The sequence below is a fragment of the Pipra filicauda genome, unplaced genomic scaffold (assembly GCF_003945595.2).
Source record: "Pipra filicauda isolate LSUMZ 115617 unplaced genomic scaffold, ASM394559v2 scaffold89_size2521313_pilon, whole genome shotgun sequence".
NCBI lineage: Eukaryota > Metazoa > Chordata > Aves > Passeriformes > Pipridae > Pipra > Pipra filicauda.
This window is the reverse complement of record NW_024105086.1, coordinates 2,251,409-2,273,950: the sequence shown is the minus strand read 5'-3', so window position 1 is coordinate 2,273,950 and position 22,542 is coordinate 2,251,409. Positions and strand designations below refer to the sequence as shown.

Genomic DNA, 22,542 nt, shown 5'->3' with positions numbered 1-22,542 from the left:
CAGTTGAATATTCAGTTTATCCTGGATTCTTACAAGAAATAAATCCGTGTGTGTACTGCTCCAGAGTATTGCAGTTCACCCTCAGAGTGCTGTGTGGCTCATGCAGAAGCCTGTCCTGTAATTGTGTTTGGTAGGAACCTGTGTGAATTCCTTCAGGTGCTTGTCATGAGACAGTGTCCGTGTGTGTCAGCAGCCGCCGCCTTGCACGAGGCCTCAGGGTGCTGTAGGATAAGGAAGAGGCAGTTTTCTTCCTCATTGCATTGCTTGTACTTTGTTTGCCATGCCATGACCACACCTGGATAAAAGCTGGCAGTTCTTAGAGCAGCTGGCCTAAAGCCCAAGCCGTGGTGGCCAAACGCTGCAGCCCAGGAGCCTCTGCTGAAGCTCCAGGCTGTGACATGTGGCTGATGACCCTGAGGCAGCTGTGGAGGTGCAGGATAGGGCTGCTCTGTGCTCAAGGCATTCTGCAGCTTTGACAGATTTTTAATACTCTTAGTAGGTAGTTAGGATTCCATCCTGGTTATTTTCTCTAATTGAAATTCCCCTGTAGTAGTGACTCAGGCTTCAGCCAGATTCACATTCTGTAGCTGCCTGGCCGGGATGGCAGCAGGACAACTTTGGGTTTTTTTGAATCTCTCAGTTGTCTCACCCACTCCAGTGACATTATGCTGTGCTGTAGGGAAGGACACGGGGGAGGTGCTGAGACAGCTTGGGCTGCCTTGTGTTTCCTGTTTCAGCTGAGCCTGTTCCCTGCCTGCTGCTCCAACAGACACTGCCTGGGAACTCTGACATTCTAGAGAGGGGGAGACACTGATTTCCCACTGTTAAACTTTCTGTTGCTGTTTAACTTGCATGGTGCTTCCTTAACTTTATTTTTTTTTTTTTTTTAAAGTCATGGCATGATCAGGGATCAGGCTTCTCTTGGCTAAAGGGATTAATTGTGGGGGAAGGCTGGGTATCAATAGGGATTGTAGAAGAAGGTGTATTTCTTTTTACTCTTGCTCTACTATTGCAGTCTTACCCATTGAAGACTACTGGCAGTTATTCTAAAAACTATTCATACATGCAAATGCTGAAGGGAAAAAAAAAAAGGCAAGCAGGAATCCTCTTGAATGCTAAGAAATAGTTATTTGAGAGTTTGAGAGGATTATAATTTCCAGTGGCCTCTCTTGAACAGCCAGTCTGGCAATTACTTTATTTATAAAGCTATAAACATATTTTGAACATAAAAGCCAAAAAATACAAACTCAGTGAAGTAAAAAAATTACAACAAATGATGGATAGTCATTGGACAAATGAAAGTACAGCTGCAAAACATTTATCCCTGCTACATACATACAGTGATTTTACTTGGTTTAATGAAGTGGTACTTCCATGACTTCTACATTCAAACTGATTTCGGGAATTCAGATGTGTATTTCAGGAAGAGTTAAAATTGCTGTAAAATAACTAAAAAATTCTTGTTGAGATAAAAATGTAAGGGCAAAGTTTTCCTTCTATTAAAAAAGAATATTAACACAAAATAGCAACACTTCATATAGCAGTTCTAAAGACACTTTTTTTGGTATTAATAAGAGTAACTTTGTTTTGGCATCAGTTATCAGCTGTGGGGCATGGAACAGAAGTCAGTTGTGCTGTTTTGTCTTGGAAAGGGGCAGCTTAGAAGATATCTCTTCTGTGTTTTGGGATAAAAATAAGTCAATTTTCTGTTACCCCAGTATGAACTGATTACAGCATATCACAAGGGGGGGTTCTGAGTTTATCCTGTGGGTCAGTCTGGCTGTAACCTGTATGTACAGAGCAGAGCACGGGCAGGATGAGTCTGTGGTGGAGATGGGTGTAAGTGCTCCAGTTCTGGAAATGCTTCTGTGCCACCAGGGCACGAGGAAGGGCTCCTGGAGAGGGGAGTGGTACTTCCACTAAGGAGATTTGGCAGCAGTGGGGTGGAATAAGGATGAGAGGAGGCTGTAATGCAGACAGGCCTCTGGCTGGTCGGGGCAGGGACCACAACACCGAGGAGGGGCCAGAGGAGCCTTGAAATAATGGGAGAAAGTCCCAGAGTGTGAAATGAGTGAGGGCTGCTCTGGGTGCTCGCGCTGCCTCCTCCTCGGCCAGATTAATACTGATCAGGGCCTTCCCCTCAGCTCCCTCTGCTCTTACTCACACCCATCTGCTTTTCCTTTACACCTGCCTTTGCTTTGCTGCTAAGTTCCATCTTCCATCCCACCACCGAGTACCAGTGGGGTGTTGAGTTACACCAGCTTTACACCCGGTGTGGGGCTGGTCTGTTGTCTGTGGTGTTCCCTTGTACAGCACCTTACAGCAGAGGGGCTCACAGCAACAGATGCTGAGCTGAGACATGGCCATTTTTTAAAAAAAACACTTTGTCTTGTTTCTTTTTTAAATCAAGTGATTGGAGAGACCATGTCAGATCTGGCAAAAGTCTGCTGAGTTCCTCTGTTCAGCACTGGAACATGCTGTTGGCTAAGCTTGCTAAAATAATTTAAAATGAGCAGATTGCATATTGATCTAGTGCTATGTAATTAACCCTGTGAGTGCAGTCAGTACAGGTGGCATTGGGTCAGGTAATGCTACTTCTCTGAGGGCTAAAATGGTTCAAACTTTAAAATGACTCTTTGCAAACTCATCAGGTTTGTGCACGTAGCTTTCAGTCAGTGCTTCTGAAGTTACATTTACACAGGAGAGGAATAAAGCAATAGGTTTAGATCTTCTAAACTAAAACCAGAAAAAAAAGTCTATACTGCTGTAAGCAAAACTACCTAAATAAAGGGAATAAACCCAAAGCTGCTCTACAGACTAATCAGGTTTGGCTTTTTTTTTTTTTTTTTTTTTTTTAAATTTTAAATCTTTGAGGCGTAAACTTGTTTAAAAAGTTATGTTTAGTCCAATGTAAAAAATTAGGGTTTGTGTTTTTGCGTTAAGGAAAAAAATATAAAAATATTTTGTACATTATAAAGGTCATCTTAAATTTCTCGCAGTTCTACAATAATATTACTACATAATTTGTATTCAGTACTCCAGAACCTATCTATCAAATAGGAAAAAAATAGACCCCCCTCTTCCTTTGTGTGGTGTCATTTTTCTCTTCAGCAGTCTGGAATATATTTCTTTCAAGCAGGAAAAAAAATTGCACTGGACTAGATTGTGACCTCTGTGAGAAGTCTGTAAACCTGAAGTAAATCCAGAACTTGGAATTATTTGGGATTTACACCAGTTCGGGGAGATCATAATCCGTCCACAGTGTTTTTTGTTTATCAAACTCAAAATATAAATACAACACCAGAAACCGGCAAACGTTTTCAAGCTGGAGAGAACACATCAACATTTGGTGTCGTCATGGGGGTGGAGGGAGAATCTTTCAGAAAAAGCTAGAATAACGGTTTTTTAAAAAGTTACACACTGAATCATGAAAAGCAGGGTTCTGATCTCACCGAGGGCACGGACAGACTTGGCCTGCAGCCAAGGGCAGGGCGGTGCTGCTGTCCCGGGGCTGGCAGAGCTGTGCTGGGGCAGAGCTCACCCCTCTCCCCAGAGCCTCTGCTCAGCAGGAGGGGCCGCCTGGGCCAGTGGGATCCTCAGGGCCTTTCCCAGGGCCCACCCTGCCAGGGCCGCCCCTGGGGGGGGCACAGTCAGTCAGGGCCTGCAGCATCAACACAGGGATTTCTGAGGCTTTGCCCAGCCTGTCTGGTGGGATTTCTGACGGTCCTCATCTGCAGAAGACAATCTCTAACAGCCAGGGAGACCCTGCCCCTGACCAGTGCCCCCAGTGACCATCAGCCCTTCCTGGGGTCAGTCCATGCTCCTTCTGCTGGTGCTGCACCACCGTGGAATGGGACACGTCTGTGTTGCCTGTAAACAGTATCTTCCTGTTCTCAAACAAGAAGTGTAAAAAATTCCCCTGGTTGGTTGAAGTATTTAATTTCTTTATGAACCCGGTCAGATCAGAGCACTGGCACCGCTACAGTTACTTTTCAGACAGAAGGGCTTTTAAAAAACGCTCCTATTCCAGCTTTTCCAGCTCCATGGTGGAATGGCTGGGAGAGATCCGTGAGTGACTACACTTTGAAGCAGCTCAGAGGGCAGGGCTGGAAGCCAGGGTTAGATGGACAGCACCTACCACCTACAGCAGCAAGCTGGGGACTGGGCTCTGCTCTCTGCCACACTGCCAGATAATGCAGTAAAAAAACAAAACAAAACCCCAAACAAAACAAAAAAAGCAGCACAGGGCAGGGACAAAAGGCTTGTTTACTCATTAGCACTTTAAATTTTGGCAAGTACTTATTTTTGAAATTTTTTTTTTTTTTTTGAAATCGCTTTTCTACCTTTATCACCCGCCCCCTCCAAAAACAACCAACCCCAACCAGAGGAGTTTTTCCATCATCCTCAGGGTCATCCCGTTGCGTGTTTGACGGTGAGCTGGGGGTTCGGCCGGGCCCCTGGTCCTTGTCCGGAGGAGCCGGGCGGGCGGGCAGGGACTATGTCCCCGCGGGGGCGCGGCTGTGCGCGGGGGACGCGGCCGCGGAGCGCCGGGAGCCGGGTCTGGAGGGGCCGGAGCCGGGTCTGGAGGGGCCGGAGGCGGGCGGGAGCTGCGCGGGCACCGGGCGGGGGTCGGGCTGGTCGCGGTGCGCGGGGTCGGCGGGGGCTGCGAGCTGCTCTGACGGGAAGGCGGAGGGGAGGCATCGGAGTGCGTCCGGAGGGGATGGAGGCGAGTCTATAGCACTTCCATCGGAAGAAACTGGGCTGGCACAGCGTCCTTCTCCTTGTAGGTACCGAATGCACTTCTTTTTCCTCCTGGAACAGCGGGGAGAGAGGGCTCGGTCAGTGACGGGGGGGTCACCGGCAGCCCCGGTGCTGCAGCGCTGCGGGGACACCGCCAGGAGGCGCCGGGAAAGGATCCAAGGGAAAGGGTCCGAGGGAAAGGGTTCATAGGGAAAGGGTTCACAGGGAGAGAGTTCGAAGGGAGAGGGTTCAAAGGAAAATGGTTTGTAGGGAGAAGGTTCCAAGGGAAAGGGTTCCAAGGGAAAGGGGTTTAAAGGGAAAAGCGTTCCAAGGGAAAGGGTTCGAAGGAAAAGGGTTCCAAAGGAAAAGGGTTTTAAGGGAAAGGGTTTGAAGGGAAAGGGTTCCAAGGGAAAAGGGTTCAAAGGTAAAAGCATTCCAAGGGAAAGGGTTCAAAGAAAAAGGGTTCCAAGGGAACAGGGTTTGAAGGGAGAAGGGTTCGAAGGAAATAGGGTTTGAAGGGAAAAGGGTTCCAAGGGAAAGGGGTTTGCCAGTAACGTGGGGAGAGGAGGAGGTCATGAAACCAAAATAAAAAAACAGTAATAAAAATGAAAATAGAAAAAAGAGAAATAATAAACCCCAAAATAATAATAAAAATAAAACCCGCAAAATGAAAATAATAATAAAAAGCGGAGCAATATAAAATAATAAAATAAGAATATAAATAATAATACTAAACACGATAAAAGTAATAAAGCCCCAAACAAGAATTAAAAGCAGCCCAGGAGGTCACTCCTCACCAGCCACCACCCCGGCTCTTCAAATTCCGGGAGGCTGTGTGGGGTGACCACCTCACGAGTTCAGGACCAAAGCACTGCCCCCCCGGGGTCACCCCTCCCCACAGAGCCCACGGGACACACGTGTGCTGGTGCCAGGGGGCAGTCACACCCCTGTGCTCAGCAGTGCTGGGTGGGACACTGCCCTTCACACCAGTCCTGGCTTTTCTCGTCCCAAAATCTGAAGGTTCCAAGAGCCCATTTCCCAGCACTTTCCTGGACTTGTGCACAGTATCATCTACTGGTTTGGGTTGGAAGGGACCATAAAGCTCATCCTGTTTCAACCCTGTGCCATGGGCAGGGTCACTCCACTAGACCAGGTTGCTCCAAGCCTTGTCCAACCTGGTCTGAGCTCTCAGCTTTTCTTTTGGCAGCAGGAGCCCCTGCTCTCAGCTACTTGTGCATCTCTAAGTATTTCCCAGACACTCCCACCTCCAAGAACAACTCAGTGATGCAGCTGAGTGGAAAGTGCTCAACAGAGGTTCAGGAGGAGGGAAGGAAATGGCCTGGGACTGGCTGGAGGTGGTCAGAGGCTGTCTGAGGTGTTGCTTTGGATGCTGGAGCAGTCCAGGTACAAAATGACAGATTTGGCAGCAGGACCTGAGTGGCCCTGCAATGGTGCCAGACTCAGTTCCACACTCCCATTCTGTGGAGTGTGACACACAGAGCTCAGCAGCTGGGGAAGGATTCACTGACCAAAGGGGTTTTTCCAGGAAGTACCCCATGGCAGCTCTCCTCCCCCAGCCCTGCTCTTCTGGTAAGAAGCCCACTGGGACTGGGAAGGTCCTGAAGACAGCAGCACCTCAGAGCAAGGACCAGCCTCCCCTCATCCCTCCTGGAGAAGATGCTCAGGTTTCCCATTTGTTTGGATGTCACGATTTGGGGGTCTCAAAAATCCAAGTCACACATCATTCTTGCTGTAGCTGGTTTAGGACACGATTCCTCCACATCCCTGGACAGTTCTGTTCAGTGTTTACCCTGAACTCCATGCACCTGATGGTGCATGAGATGACTCCATGAGGTCATCTCATGCACCTGATTGTTTTAACTACCCCTGGCTGTCCAGTCAGTCCCTCACACTGCTTTGTCTTTTACACACTCTGTTGAGCTGGTTTTCCTTCTCTCCATGTGACAGATCCCTCATGTCACTTGCTGTGGGTCCTTGAGCACCTCTGCACAGATCCTCAAACAAAAGAGCCCTCAAGATGTCACCTTAACAGTAGCGAGGGGACAATTCCTCTGCTGGAGATGGCATTAATGACTTTACAGCTAAAACAGGTAGAAGAACATCTTCCTCCCACCCAGCTCCCTGCCTTGGCTGTCTCATTTGAGGAAAACAGATCAAATGAGAACTCGCTAATGCGGGCACACACCTTTCTTTGATCTCCCTAATGAAAAACCAGACAGTGTGAGAATGTGTATGAACTAGTCCAGTATTAAACATGACTTTCACTGGATGTGAACAGGAGCAGTGCTGTTACTGCTGTCAGTGCCATCGTTAGCCGTGGTGACCCAATTAATGCGATAGAAACACAACGGCCTGGCTTTAACTCGCAGGGTATTTTCCACGGGTGGTAATTCCCCAGGGCAGACAGGCCTGAGGAGGAGCTGTGTTTCCCACAGACACCTCAGGAGTAGCTGCAGGATGGAGTTTCAACGACCTGTTTGAGATGACACGAATCTGTCCATCAATTCATTGATCTGATTTACAGCAATGGGGAGAAAAGAGCAGGTGTGATACTACAGACTGCTGATAATGGACCAGTCCGTGGGTTATGCTGAGGGGGATGGTACACAGCTAAAGGGGTTTATCTCCCTCCTTTTAGCAACTTATCCCTCTCCCTGTAGGAACTACAGCACCCTGGAGTGTTTGTCCAGGGTGTGAGGGAGAGGGTGAAAGCTCTGAAGCAGCAACACCCCGTCTTAACCAGGTAACCTCTCCTGTGGATGGAAACCCTCCTGGGGAAGTTGTTCTCTGCAGGTGAGCAGAGCAGGCAGGACAAGAGCCCTGGAGTGTTAGTGCAGGAATTGCAGAGCAGCTCTGGCTGACCAGGGTTTGGTTACACAGGGGACACAGTAAGAGCATGCCAAGGTCTCTGAGCACTCCAGCAGCCTGTGTTAATTGGGAAGCCGTGCAGAGGAGAAGCTGAATTCAGAGTTGCAGTGGAGGCAGAGCAAAGGTGGAGGAACTGCCCACAGAGGCACAGGGTGCTCAGCCTGGCTGCAGGAGGGATGGGGGCCTCCAACAGCTCCCTCTGGACATTCAGGTATTCATGAGACACTAAGGGAGCTCTGTCCAGATTCTCAATCAGTTAAAAAATGGTGCGTGATGACACTATCTGGGGTGTAAAAGGTGAGCAGGGAGCTCTGCTGTTGTGGCACCCCGAGATGCAAGAGGGGAGCTCACCTGGGGCTCAGCCACAGGGACCAGAGCTCGGGGTGCAGCAAAGTCTGGGCCAGATTTGGGTGCACTGAATGATTTCAGTCACTTCAAGCTGCATTAAGCACATCAAGCAATACTTTACTTCCAGCTTTTCCTACAGTTCTCAATGCATTGGTATAAAAATGTGCTGTGAATCACAGACCTCTGTCCAGGCTGGAGCCTCCCTGTGCTCCAGTGCCCAGGTCCAGAAGCCCCGACGGAGCTTTTTCTGCCTGGCTGCCTTTGCAGTCCCCTGAGCCAGGCAGTACTTGGTTGATGCACTGAACTTTCCTATCTCCTGGCCATGTCCATTCCCTGGAAGCCTGAGGGGCAGGGCACTGCACTGTTTTGCTGCTCGAGGCTGTCCCACCCCACCCATGGTGGGTACTGCGAAATTTAAGGGTCAGGAAGAGCTGGATCCTGAAATACATGGTTAGCCCAGTATAAATGGGAAAAAGAAACCCACTAACTCCTCACTGCTGGCCCTAGGGTGCTGTTTATGTGATTGGAAATCACTAACGGGGGGGGGGGGGGGAAAAGCCCCACATCAGGGTCACAGAGGTCTCCACCCTGGAAATAAGCCTTTAAGACCAGGGAATTCCATCAGCTGAGGAATATGTACAGCACTACACCAACACTGCCCCGGGGGTGTGAGAAACCCAGCGTGCAGCCTGACCCCTGCAGCTCAGGCAGCAGCTCCGGAGGATGCCCAGAGAACACCCAGGGAACACCCAGGGAACACCCAGGGAACACCCATCCCCGCCCGGCCGGAGCTGCCCCCGCCGGCACCGGGAGGACCCTGGAGCTGCACCCACTGTCCCAGGAGCACCCCAGCAGCGAGGAGATGCCGATACACACCTGCACGGGCCGCACCAGTCCGTTTGTTGGTTGAGGCCAAAGCGAGCTCTGCATTTCTTAGGAGAGGCAGGATCTGAACACAGAAGCATGCGCGGCGAGAATGGGCAAGGCAGAGGCACAAAGAGGAGGAGGAGCAGGAGGAAGAAAAGAGGCAACATCATTTTAGCCACTTGAACACACGACTAACAGACTACAATCCCATTTTTTTTTTTCCTGCTGGCACCACCTCTCCTGGAAAAAAGTGATCGTTAGGCAAATATCGGTGATCACTGCTGGCAGCTGGAGGAGGAGGTTTGGGAAACAGCTCTGGGAAACGTGGGCAATTACGGGGAAATCCACGGACCTTCGAATTTCTTAAGTTTGGAGATGCTGCCAAATCCCAGAGGCGCTACCTGGCTCCTGTGTCTGCATCCTTACCTGCTCCCTGCCTTCCCAGCAGCGACAGCCAGGGCTGCCAGCGAGCTCGGACTGCGCACAGAAGAAAGAGGAGGAAACGTTGCAGAAGCAGCTGAAAGCAGAGTTAGCACCGAGGAGACCTAGGCCAGGTTATTCCACTCTGTCCCCCCCATCATTCCCCTTCCAGTTTCAATGGAAAAACTCTTCTCCATGGCCTTTCTAAAATGTTGCAGTTTTACTGTTTAATTATGGGACTCATTAGGGTGAAGCCCTATTTGCTTTCAGGCACATCCTGTTTTTCTCTAGTGCTGTAAATGGGATTTGAACAGCACATTTCTGTGCTGGATTCAGCCTCCCTCTCTCAGGAAGGCTGTTGTGTGTGACCAGCAGTTGGTTTCAATCCGTTATCATTTTTGTATCACACAGACAGGACATATATAGGGATATATAAATATATATACACACTACATATAAACCTGAAAACTTGTATTCCCTTTATCAGTCTAGACACTAAGATCAGTAGTGTTAATTAAAGTGAAGATATAACTGCGACACAGTCATGGAACTGCTTTTTAGGGACAATTTGAAGATGTCATCCAGTGGTGATTCATTAAATTAATAAATTTGCTTAGATAGCCAATAGCTTATCATATGGATGGCACAGTTTCATCCAGAAGTAAGAGCAATGAGCAGTAATGGACTGGTGAGCTGGAGTGTGGGAAAAGCTCTTTGTGACTCTATAGGCAATCCCAGAATGGAGACACTGAGAAAAACAGTCTAACTTCATGTATACGTGATGCCACAGTGGGCAAGGACAGTCTCTTGATGGTTTATAACAAATATTTATTGGTACAGATATTATTTGTTCCTGATATGGCAGAAATACTTCAGAAATCAGCCCAGGAATAGCTTTGGATGATGGGGATATGTCTGAAATCTGTCAAAGGGGCCTTTCCTCATCAGCACTGGGGTGCAGGGAGGCAGCTGGTACTGGGTTTTAGTATGACTTTGCTTCAACCTTGGTTACTTTGAAAAGAAAACCAAACTTGGGGTAGCCCCATGGGTGATCTTCAATCCTGTCACTGCATTTCATCCCACCCACACTCCTGATGCATTTGAGAGCTTTCTTCAATTGATGACACTGATGGGGGGATGTGCCCTGGATGTTTTCAATAGATTAAGTTTAGTGATAGTTTATATGAAGTTACACACTCGCCAAAATCTAATCTTTCCCGCTTTCACACACTCCCCATCTTCTAATTCAAACACGTCCATGAAAAAGTCACAGAAATGTTAATTTGCCATTTCTTAAAAAATATAATAAATGTGTGTTTCTCTCGTTAAGCTCAGGAGAATAAAGGAAAACATGGTAAAACACAACAACTGCTTTGGTTTATCCCCTCTGAGCGGGAATGCAGGGACAGCCACCCCACACACGCGTTTACCTGAGTTGGAATCTTGCTGCTTTTCCCGTGTTCGTCTCTTCTTTTTCCCCTGGGAAATCAAAGGAAAGGCTGTTATCCGTGCTCCAGGAGAAGGAGGGTGCTGTGCAGGGTGTTTGGGGCTGGATTGGTGCTGCTGGCTCAGCCCACTCCAGGGAGAGATGAACTGGGAAGGGCTGCAAAAGGACTGCTCCACTTTATCTATCAACAGCTGATGCTCCTGCTGTATTCTTATTCCTCTTCCTTCTTTATGTTTCTAAAAAACCCTCGGCCCATTTTAGCACCTTCCCTGTTTCCAAAATGTGCTTTACTGTGGTGCCTTATACCCAAACAGAAATTGCTCCTTAACGTTCCCTGATTTCAAACGGGAAAGAACGTTTAAGGAAATCCCCAGAAATTTATTTTCAAATCACACTGACCTATTTCAGTGCTTTTGCAGCTCTGGACCCATCTTTTGTTCTTCTTTCACTAACAAGAAAGCCCCATTTTATCCCCAAACTGCCTCTCTTGATTCACAAGACGCAGCAACTCCCCTCCTGCCCTACTGAGCTGATTAATGAGGGCACAGCAGCGCAGGAGCAAATCTGTCTGTGAGGAGCAGCAGCTCACAGGGCTGCCTTTGACCTGTGACTTTTTATATGACTTCTTGTGGTTTGAGTGAAGGTGGAAAGCTCTGAGCTGTGGTGAGCTTTTTCTTCAGTGGGGGAGCAACTGTATTTCCTGCCCAATATCCGCATCACGTGCTGCAGAAGTGACCTACATTCCTCCTCCTCCTTCTCCTCCTGCTCCTCCCTGCTCAAGCTCCGCAGAGAAAAGCATCTCTTCAACAACCACAACACCCAAACCAGCTGGTCTGCAATGCTGGGAGGACCAATATCCATCTTCTGGAGCAAGGAACCAGCCCGTGATTCCCCAAGGAACCAGATGAATGATGATACAGGTTGAGATTTCCATGGAGGGTGTGCTTGGTCTTGGTGCCGTGCCCTCCAGGTGTTAATGTCCTCCAGATGTGTGCCCACCAAAATGTGGGCTGGGGGTTTCCCCTCACCTCTGCTTTTTCTGCATCATCTCTGCCCTCTGTTTTTTAGGGGGTTTCGGGGTGGTTTGGGCTCTTTAAGGGTGTTTTCCTGCCCTTGGTGGAGTTTGGGCTTTCTGGAAGGAGGGCTGTGGTCAGTGTGGGATGGATGGGAGCTCACTGGGCAGCTCCCAGGGGAAAGAAACTGTCTGTGAGGGAAATGATGGAGCCTTAGATCAAAGGGACAGAGTCCTTGAGTGGATGGACAGACCTCTGAAGACTTATGTGTGCTTCTCTTCAGGTCTCTAACGAGCTCATTAGGCACAACAGTCAGGAAAGTCACAAGGAAAAACCCTTTTCAAAAATATCCACTATTTTAAACCACAGAATACTAAAATGGTTTGGGTTGGAGGGGACCTTAAATATATCCTACAATCCTGTTTCAAACCCCTGCCATGGGCAGGGACACCCTCTACTAGCCCAGGTTGCTCCAAACCGTGTCCAACCTGGCCTTGAACACTTTCAGAGATGAGGCAGCCACAGCTTCTCTGGGCAACCTCCCTCCCTTACCACCCTCACAGATACCTCAGCTGCTGCCCAAGATGTTTTATGTTTCTGTAAAACTGTATTTCCAAGGACCATCCCCATCACTTCAAAGCTCCTCTTCCTTACTCCTTGTATTTGCTTGGACAATAAGCAGACAAACACCTGTGGTAGCTGGGGCTGTACCATTCATCCTATAGACAGGCAATAAACCAGGAGGGTGCTCCAAATACCCCTCAAATGTGAATTCCCACAGCGCTGGTGCCACCAGGAGCGACACTGCCTGTGCCAGGCAGGCTGTTTGGCAAACACCAGCTGTCACCCCCGGGGTCATTTGGGGCCATGCCAAGGGAAGGGGGCCCGAGCAGGGCGGGCACTCACGTAGTTGTCTCTGGCAGACCAGCCAGGGTAGAGCTGCATGTGGAGCTGCCGTTCCTTGCGAGCCAGTTCGTAGTACTTGGCCTGTTCCTCCCGGGACAGCGCGTGCCACTGCAGGGACACACACAGAGCAGTGAGACACGGCCCCCCTGCCCCCTCCCAGCCCACCCACCACGGCCATCCCGCCCCGGGGCACACCCGAGCCTGCGTGTTTGAGGGATAAGAGCACCCAGCCTTGAAGCAGATGCTTGTTACGTGCTGAAGAGCATCTGCAAGGGACGGGGATGTGGCACTGGGGGGGGGTGGTGCTGGGCCCCACGAGCTCTCACCCTCCTTCCCAAGATCTGGTTGATGGCAGCGCTCTCCTTCAGGGTGCACTCGGCGATGACTTTTGCCCGCATTTCTTTCATATACAACATGAAAGCGTTCAGGGGCTTCTTGATAGTGGGCTTCTTGGCTTCCTTCTCTCTCTTTGGTTCTGGTTGAGGTTTCCTTGGTGGGACCAAAGGAGGAGCTGTCAGCATCAGAGCCATCCCCCAGCCTGGCTCAGCAGAAAACTGCCCCTCAAACCAACCTGACAGTGGGGGGCCAGAGCTCTGCACCTCAGGTGCAGACAGAGCTCGGTGTTCACCCACCCTGCCCCCAAAGGGGCATTAAGAGGGATAATTGAAATGGTTGCCAAGGTGCCGTTTCACGAGCCCTGCCCGCACTTCCAACTCACATGTTTCGGTCATAGTGCTCCATGTCCTGCTTGCCGGAGTGGGGCACGATGGCGGGGTGCGGGATGCCGGTGGTGTGCATGCCAGAGCCCAGCATCAGCGGGTGGGTGAACCTGCAACAGAGAGCGGGTGAGCCGTGCCGGGGGGGCTGTGCCGTGCCAGGGCTGTCTCACGGGATGGCACTCGGACGTGGCGGAAGCGGACGGAAAGCAGAGGACACGGAAAGCACGTGGGTGCTGCCAGGCTGGCGGGGGGTGGGCAGTGCCCACCACCCCGGGTCACCCCTGTGGGCACGCGGCTGGAAAGGATCCGGTGCCACGGCGAGGGAACCGCCCGCAGCGGGAGCCGGCCTGGCCGAGGTCCAGGGCACTTCCAACCAGCAGCTTCAGCTACTCAGATCTCTGTTGCTGCAATATCTTATTAGCACTGCACAAAGAAACAACAAGCTCAACCGGGGCTTTGGATGGGAGAGATGAGGACCACCCCACACCTTCCTTTTAACAGAAACAGCCTAAGTCTGAACACGAACCCGACTGCAACTCTAGGAGGTGCACCTTGCCTGAGCAATGCTCTCCACAACACAGGCTGAGATCATGAGAGGTCTTGCTCGCTCTCAGGCTTCATTAGCTCTCTCCGGAGTTTTGGAGGGTAAAGCCAGCACAGTCAGCTTTGCCAAGCTTGCCACTTTATGACTGCAGCTTGAGATGGCAGAATTGCCCATGGGAGATGAACTGTTCATTAGATATGCTGGCACGAAAAGAAAAGCTGTTTAATTTAATCCACCAGCACAGTCTGATCCTTATCTGACCAGGTGTACTTTCTCGGTTGCAGCACTGCTGCAAAATCCACCCCAAAATCCTGCAAGCAGGAGCTCGGGGAGGCTGCTGGGGCTCCGGGGGGAACCGTTAGCTCCTCTTGCCTTCGCCTTCGAGGCTGTGCAAGGCTGATGCCTCGTGAGCAAGGAGGGCTGGCAGCGCTCCCTCCCCTCTTCTGCAGGACTAGGGGCTCCATGGATGGGGGATGAATGGCATGGATCGAGGGTTGCATGGTTCCAGGTTTCTGCATGGCTAAGGGCTCTCATGAGTGAGGGTTTGCCTGGTTTTCCTGTGGGAAATCTCCACTAAAAGCTCTTCAGGACAACATGAAGCAGAAGCAAAAGCTGGTGCATGAGCCCAGACACCCCTACAGAGCCACGGGGGCTTTGCCCAGCAGCACACCTGGAAGGGCTGGGCTCTGTCATGCCCATCCACAGGGGATGTACTGTGCTCACCTGAAGGCAGAAGCTGTGCTTTTGTCTCACAGAACTGACTTGTGCCCGATGGGAGGGCAGCAAATCACTGCCCATGGCCTGTCCTGCTTTTAAAGCTGAGACCAGGAGAACAGAGGGGCCTCTGCAGAGCAAAGCTCAGTGGTGGTGGCAGCAGGGAAACATCCAGGATTAGGGTCAGTGGCACAGAGCAAAATCCTGAGCAGTGGATTCCAGCCCTTTTTCCCAATGCTGAGCTGAGGGCTGGGGTTTCTGGCTCTGTTTAGACTTCTGCTCTGTTAAAACCCAACTGCTCTGCATCCTTCATCCTCGATGTTCCCCCGAGCACCCTCTGGACCAGACACTGCCTCAAAGCGCCTTCTCTCCCCACGGCTGCCCCGGGGCGGGTGCGTGGCTGTCCCTGGGGGCCGTGGTCTGCTGCAAGCTCCTGCTGCACACACTGCAAGCTGCGAGAGCAGCCGAGCTGCTGCCCTGTGTCACACAGCTCATACTCACCTGGAGAAAGAAGCCCCAGCAGAAAGCGCGGACGAGTACGGCTGTCTAAATCCACATGACGGGAGCGGATAGACAGACTGGCTCTGCCTGGGATCAGGAAGAAAGAGGCTATAAAGTATCCACAGCTACGTGGTGTTTCCTAAAGATATCCTTTGCTAAGGGGACTCGGAGCACCGATGCCCCTGGCTGGCAGGACACTCAGGCTGTCCTTTGGATTCAAGGGGCCCTGCAGGACTTGGACATTATTTTGAGAGAACCTGGGCCTTCCTACAAAGGTTGGATTCGATTCTGACCCCCCTTCCAACCCTGGTGCTGAGCAGCTCTGCAGCTTTGAGTTTATCTGGTTAAAATGCAAAATGCAGAGGTGTGTGCTGAAAAATCAGCTGCTGTTGCACAGAAGAAGTTGCTAAAAAGAGCACAGCTTGACCAAAAACCTAAAGCCTGGTCAGAGTCTTTGTGCAGTGCACAAGAGGCTGCAACAGGAGGATGAACATGAGGAAGAACTTCTTTACTGTGTGGGTGACTGAGCACTGGAACAGATTGCCCAGAGAGGGTGTGGAGTCTCCCTCACTGGGGATATTCCAGGACCATCTGGATGCAATCCTTTGCCATGTGCTCTGGGATTGCCCTGCTTGAGCAGAGAGGTTGGATCAGATGACCCTCTGTGGTCCCTTCCAGCTTTACCCATTCTGTGATTCTGTGATCATGGAACTTCCTGATGTCTGGAGAAAAAGTACCTACTCTCTTGTATTCAGGGATACTCTGATTTCCCCAGCATATAATTTCAAGGATGCCCATCAGTTTTAAACAGCCAAAAGCTCATTCCTTTTCAAAGTGCTTTCATACTGGGGACTGGGCATGTACCAGACCTGGAGCTGGAAATTATTTCTGAGATAGTAAAATAACTATGCAGGAAGTTCCTTGTTGTTCCCAGCAAGGGAACCCCCACATTTTCATATGGAAATAGCTCAAAAATACCTTGGCTTGTTCTGCAAACCCACCAAAAGATGCTTCCAGCCTAAAACTGCACATGGAAACTGAGATTATAGAATCACAGAGTGGTTTGGGTTGGAAGGGACCTCAAAGTCCATCTTGTTCTACCCCCTGCCATGAGCAGGGATACCTTCCACTAGTCCAGGTTGCTCCAAGCCCTGTCCAACCTGGGGCACGATGGGGTGCTTACACCTGCACTGGTGCTCATGCTCCTCTGGCTGGGCTGCACAGAGCTGTGCCTAAAACCAGCACCAGCTATTTTCAGCTCTAATAACCAAAAACCCCACCAAAAGTCCACTATCATCAAGTGTGGTGCCCTGCAAAGGGCCGAGCTCTGGGGTGCCTGGGATTTTTCAGGGCCAAAGACAAGTTTGTGCCCTGCAGAGGAACAATGACAGTGGGGCAGCAGTCAGGCCCCTGAGCCACGCTGGGCAGGAAGGAGCTGCCCAGGGAGCTCAGGGAGCTGCTGTGCCTCGGCTTGACCGAAATCTGCAGGATCTGTGTGCAGGGAAGGAGCCGGGGCGGCGGGGCTGTTTACACCCTGCCAGGCAGGAGCCCTCTCCCACCCCTTAGATGTCGGCGGGTATAAACACACCAACAAACAGCCAAGTGCCGCCGCACCGGGAAACCCAAACAGCCTTTGAAGTTGGAGGCGGCTGCCCCAGGGCCGAGAAAACACTCGGAGCTAATCCAGAAGCGACCTGCGTTACTCCAGAGGCTGGGATACACCGGGACAGGAACAGAGTGGGGCACTCGCAGCTTCATCCGAAGTCCCTCTGACGTGCAAATTAGTGCAGCTGTGAAATCAGCCCCTGATGGTTGGGAATGCACGACTGCAGCCCGTGTCATGGAATTACAGACCGGCTTGGGCTGGAAGGGACCTTAGAGCTCATCCAGTTCCACCCCCTGCCATGGGCAGGGACACCTTCCACTAGCCCAGGTTGCTCCAAGCCCCGTCCAACCTGGCCTTGGACACCTCCAAGGATGGCACATCCACAGCCTTTCTAGGCAACCTGTGCCAGGGCCTCCCCACTCTCTGAGTAAAGAACCTCTTCCTAGTATCTAATCTAACTCCCTCCTCTTCCAGTTTAAAACTGTTCCCCCTTGCCCTATCACTATCTGCCCATATAAAAAGTCCATCTCCTTTTTTATAAGCTCCCTTTGTGTACAGGAAGGGGCTGTGAGGTCTCCTCAGAGTCTTCTCTTCTCCGGGCTGAACAGCTCCAGCTCTCTCAGTATCTGCACACTATCACAGATGCTGGGAGGGCAGCTCAGACACAGCCATGGGATGGCAGTGCCGGGGCTGCCAGGGCACCAACACACTCTGCCCAGGGCACAGGAGAGTCACACCATGTGCAGGTTCCTGGCCAAGGCGAACTGCCAGGCTCCATGAGCAAAACTCACTTGACTGGACTCTCGGAGGCTTTTATCCGACTGTCATCCCAGCTAATAACAGAGAGAGTGATTGCAGCTCCTCCTCCCGAAGCGCTCGGTGAGAACAAAACCCGTTTCTGCTCAACTCCTGCCTGCCAGCTCGTGCAGGAAAAGTTGCTTCCTGTGTGTGGCCATCCTGGCTCAGCAGCTGACTTGGTGGCACTGGCACAGGCACAGAATCATGGAATGATTGGGCTGGAAGGGACCTTAAAGACCATCCAGTTTCAACTCCCCTGCCATGGGCAGGGACACCTTTCACTACCCCAGGTTGCTCCAAGCCCCGTCCAACCTGGCCTTGAACTCTTCCAGGGATGGGGCAGCCACAGCTTCTCTGGGATGCATCCTTGGCATGACCATCCCTGGCACACAGCCCCTGCTGCCACGAACCTGACGGGATTTGGTGCCGACACTGGTATGCTGAGCCTCAGCTGAAAACTGGGCACTCCAGGAGTGGGTTTGAGGCTCTTTCCATAAAGTTTAGGCAAGGAAAAGAACGAGCAAAAGCTCTATTAGGCACATGTGCCTCGAGGTGCTGCTCTCTGCATGTCAGGCCGTTGGTTGCTTTACCATATCTGCTCTATTAGTCACTAATGAAGGCATCTGAGGATGCCAAACCCTGTGGATGCTGAAGAAGCTCTCAGCCATGCAAACTCCCTCTACCACCAACTACCCCACAAAATCTCCACAACAGCCACACTGCTCTAACTCCATTCTCCCAGGGCTGCCTGAACAACACTGTCCCATCCCAGGAGTGGACCTTCCTTTTGACAAAGAGGCTCGTTTCTCTCCATCTCCCAACTATTTCTTTCATGTTACAGCACAGTCGCCCCAGTCCTTGTTTTCCCTGAGGATGAATCACATCATCTGAGGAGTTAAATCATCACCCAAGAGTAACAGATTTAGCACAGAAGGTGAAATGTAATCTCTTTGAAGCCGAACTCTGTATCAAAGGCCTCAGCTCCTGTTTCCTTGTGGTTAAATATCTGGAACACGAAATTCATAAACAAAACAAAGCAAAAAGCTCCCCTCTCCCATTCTGCAATTGGTTCTTGTACCTGGAGCTCTCTGTGGGGCTTTGCTGATAAAAATCCCTCAGCACTGGGAGGATCTGGCCACCTGCCCCCATGATCACCCTCCCTGCACTCTTTTTCCCTGTCCTGACCACCCTGAATTGCCACCTGCAGCCACCACCCTTTCTGTCAGCCTCTGTCACGCCTCCGTGTCCTCAATGGGGGCTAAAAATTAACCCGAGGAGTGACGATGCCCCCACGGCAGCCCCGGCCAGCCCCGCTCCCCCGGCCAGCCCCGCTCCCCCGGCGCGCTCGCGGTCACGGGGACACAGCCAGGGGACACGACCACAGGGCACACACTGGTGTATTTTTAACTTGTGTGCCTGGGGCAGGTTTCCCAACAGGCTCTGCTTTGCAGGATGCTCCTCAGGGCTGGCCCATGCAGGAGGGACATTTTGGGAGCACTCCAGCTCATGGTCCCTCCTTCCCCATCCCCACTGGGACAGCAGTTCCCACTGAGCCAGCAGTGCTGTGGCCAGGCTGTGGGTACTGGGGTCGTTTGCTGGGCAGGTCTCTGCCATGGTGTACTTCTTCCTTGTGTGTCAGACCCTAAGAAACACCATGGCCTGGCAGATAGATCATCCCACAGGATTACACTGTGCTGGTGGCAGGCTAAGGAAAAGCACTGTTTGTGCCGCAAACTCCAGCAAGGGAGAAAATTACCTCCCGCTCAAGAGAGAAACTTTTGCTGGGATTAGGAGGGATAGGTAGGAAGCTCTCCCTGGATTCCCTAATCCACACAGGTAGTTGGATGTAAGGCAGCAGACAGTTTTGGCTCAGGCAGGTTGTAACACCTCTCCAGGGGTGCTGGGATGAATCCCTCAGCCTCTCCACGCATCTGCTCCCCATGTGTGACACAGGACTAAATTCTGCCTGTTCCCCCAGCACACAGGAGGGATGAAGCTGTGGGGGGATGAAGCACCGTGGAGGTCAGGGAGGGCACTGTGGGTGCTCAGTGACCCGTCCGTGCGGAGCGTCCGGCGGGTGGGGCTGTGTGGGCAGAGCCCTCCTCACTCACCATCCCATCGAGGGCGTGATCTGTCCCACTCCTCCAGGGGGCAGGGGGTAGAAACCAGGGATGTCTGACGTCTGGGAAGGACGGTGCACTCCTGGAAGAAGGGAGAAGGAGATCAGTTGGACCCAGCACCGCATCCCCCGGCTGGCAGGGACCACTCCCAGCCCAGTCCCCTGGCTGCTTCATCTTTGGACACTTGTCCAGCAGGCCATATATATGTGAAATATCTGTCTGCAAGTGGCAGGATACTGCAATTCCCCTTTATTTGCTGTGGTTCTCTCTGTGGGGATGTGGTGGGTCACTCATGTTGCTGCAGAATCACCAACTCGGGTAAGGTGGTGGGGAATGCAGCTCGTTCCTGTACAAGCATCATCCCTGCTCCATGCCACCCTGAGAACAAGCAGCAACTTGCTTTGCCAAGGATTTAGTTGACTCCAGACATCCCTCTGCCCTTCCCAGAGAGCCTCATGAGGTGCTCAATGGATGGTCCAAGCTGTTCCTATGCCCCGTCCCCATCAGTCACCCGCGGGACCCCCCGTGAGCAGGCAGTGGGGATGCTCCAGCAGGCACCACTTCTATCTCCATTTTAAACAATTTGAGTTCAAAACAATTGTTCCGTGGGCTCTGTGGGTGCCAAGGAACTGTGGAGGTGGGTATGGTGCCAGCTGGGAATTCACCCTTCACACGGGGAATCCCTGTGGGATCTTCAAAGCCGCTGGCACGGGCAGCACGGCCAGGGGACACAGCCCAGCACGGCTCCCTTTCCACCTGGACTGGAAAACATCCTGCAGAGCCTGAGGCTGAGGGTGGGACTCAGACAACCAGGGAGCTGCTGGCAGGAACAGCCTCCAGCTGACCCCTGCACTGGGAGACTGGAGGGGCACTGGGGCTGAGCTCTGTTGCACAGGGGTGTAACGCTGGCTGCTACCCAGCCTCAGACAAAAACTGGGGACAGGGATTGTCCACTGGCTGTCCTGGGTGATGAATACATGGAATAAATTGGCGATGAGTCGCAAGCAGCTGCAAACTCAGAAGTCTGGATTATTTTTTTATGTGTAGTAATGATTAATTATTAATTAGGAATGACACCAACAGATTCCAAGCATCTTATCAGGAGGTAGCTAAAATAAATATATAACTGACCTGAAAGGAATATATAACTTAGTATGAGATTTGCTTCAAGTGGGACTCAGCAGCCCTCTGAGGGTCAAACAAAACCAGCACTCACGTCAGGCAGCTGCTGGAATATCCTGAGATTTGCACCTCCAACAGTGCAAGTTGCATAAGCCAGAGCACAAGTTATTCTTGCTGGCCCAGTGGTTGGGGCACCAACCACTGACTCAGAATTCCTGCCTGTATTTCCTTGTCTGTGTGTCCTTGGGCTACTGTGAATACGTTAAAGGCATGCTGGGAGAATGAGTATGATGGTGACTCTCAAGTGCTTACACTGGGTGATAATGGGAGCTATTTCAGTGATGGAAACAGAGATGGGACACATCCAGAAGGAACAGGGAAGAAAACCCTCGCCCAGCAATACAGGGATGGGGCGTGATCCCAGCTGCACCACGGAGGCAGGTCCCAGCTGAGGATGATGGTCTGAACCTCTGCACAAATAGGACCTGGGGGTCTCTGGGAGGGACAGACTCCCCGTGTCTGTAAATGCACAGGATACACGGGAAAGGGGAGACTGGACAGTGCCTGCACTGAGGGCACACCTGGGTGGGCAGCCCAAGGACAGCTTCCCAGAGTTACTGACCCACCACAGAACGCTCAGGGACTGCCCCAGTGCCAACTGCAGCCTCCACAGAGGGACACAATCAGCTCATCCCTTGGGTGATCTGCTCCTGTGCTGCTCAAGGCTTCCCAGGCAGGCAGTGAGTCCCAGGAGGCAACTCACAGCAAGGGGCAGGGCTCTGCCAGGCACTGCCAAGGCAGAGTGAAGGAGGGTGTGTCGGGTCACCTTCCCTGCAGACTCAGAAATCTGCAGTCTTCCTCTCGAGACTCAAACTCTGCCGCTAGCTGAGCTTCAACAGGTTTATTTTGTTAACTCTTCCAATTTTTCTGCTGAGTTTATTATGCTCTGGTGGCTGACAAGCAAAGTGCTGGCTGGATGACAACCAGGATGTGCCTGGGTATCTCTTACACCTAAATCCTACCCATTGCCATCCCTGGTGAGTCCAGAACGTGGCCCCTGGGTTCAGACCAGGGATCACTCAGCCAAAAGCATCCTTGACAGCCCATTGTTTTATCAACAGTGTTAACTTGGTGAAGCCGATGCCTCCAGGACAGTTTGGATCTCTCCTGGGTGGAGGCCTTTGCCCAAATCACAACAGTTGGTTTTGTGCCTCTGTTTTGGCACTGATTTCTGGGCTCTGATGGGCTCTGAACTCCTTCCTGAATACAAAACTGTGAATTTGCTTGCTTTCCCACGAAATCAAGATCATGGTTGTGTAAAAGCCTGGATAATCTGAAGAGAAGTTCTGCACTAATGTAAGGTTGAGAAAAGTTTGATTTTACACTCACTTTTGCCAGTAACCCATGAAGAATGATGGAACGATAAACTGGGGTGAATTCCTCTGCACATACCTGTCTTTCACAGTTCAGGGTATGTTTTACAGTTCAGGGTTTAACCTCTGCCTACTGTACTTTCCTCTGTAGCCTCAAGAGCCAGCTGACATGGCCTGAGCTCACACAGGAACCCAAAGAGCCAAACCGTGTGACAACCACACAACGTGCGGCTACGGGGACACACATGTCACAATCCAGTCAGCTATCAGACACCGATCCTGTTTAGTCAAAATATTTCCTGTTTCAAGCATTTATTTTCTCAAAACGACAACCTGACAACAGTTTGGGTATGAGTCAAAGGAAAGATTACTTTCCATTTTCTGGTTGACTCTCGCGCATCACCGCGCAGCCTCT

General features: G+C 51.3%; 1 protein-coding gene across 3 annotated transcripts in view; it reads right to left on the bottom strand.

Annotated features, from left to right (window-relative positions):
- Positions 1-2,853: 2,853 nt before the first annotated feature.
- TCF7 (transcription factor 7) overlaps positions 2,854-22,542 on the bottom strand; it is a 69,988-nt gene continuing 50,299 nt past the window's right edge. For 2 of the 3 annotated variants that reach the window (XM_027747594.2, XM_027747596.2), the window contains exons 5-12: positions 19,624-19,714; positions 15,109-15,195; positions 13,349-13,459; positions 12,957-13,119; positions 12,631-12,738; positions 10,695-10,743; positions 8,854-8,926; positions 2,854-4,812 (exon numbers count right to left, since the gene is read on the bottom strand). In XM_027747594.2, the coding sequence (XP_027603395.1) occupies positions 4,497-4,812; positions 8,854-8,926; positions 10,695-10,743; positions 12,631-12,738; positions 12,957-13,119; positions 13,349-13,459; positions 15,109-15,195; positions 19,624-19,714 (998 nt within the window). In that variant the 3' untranslated portion in view covers positions 2,854-4,496. The remainder of the gene's footprint in view (positions 4,813-8,853; positions 8,927-10,694; positions 10,744-12,630; positions 12,739-12,956; positions 13,120-13,348; positions 13,460-15,108; positions 15,196-19,623; positions 19,715-22,542) is intronic. The other variant, XM_027747599.2, reaches the window with a different exon arrangement.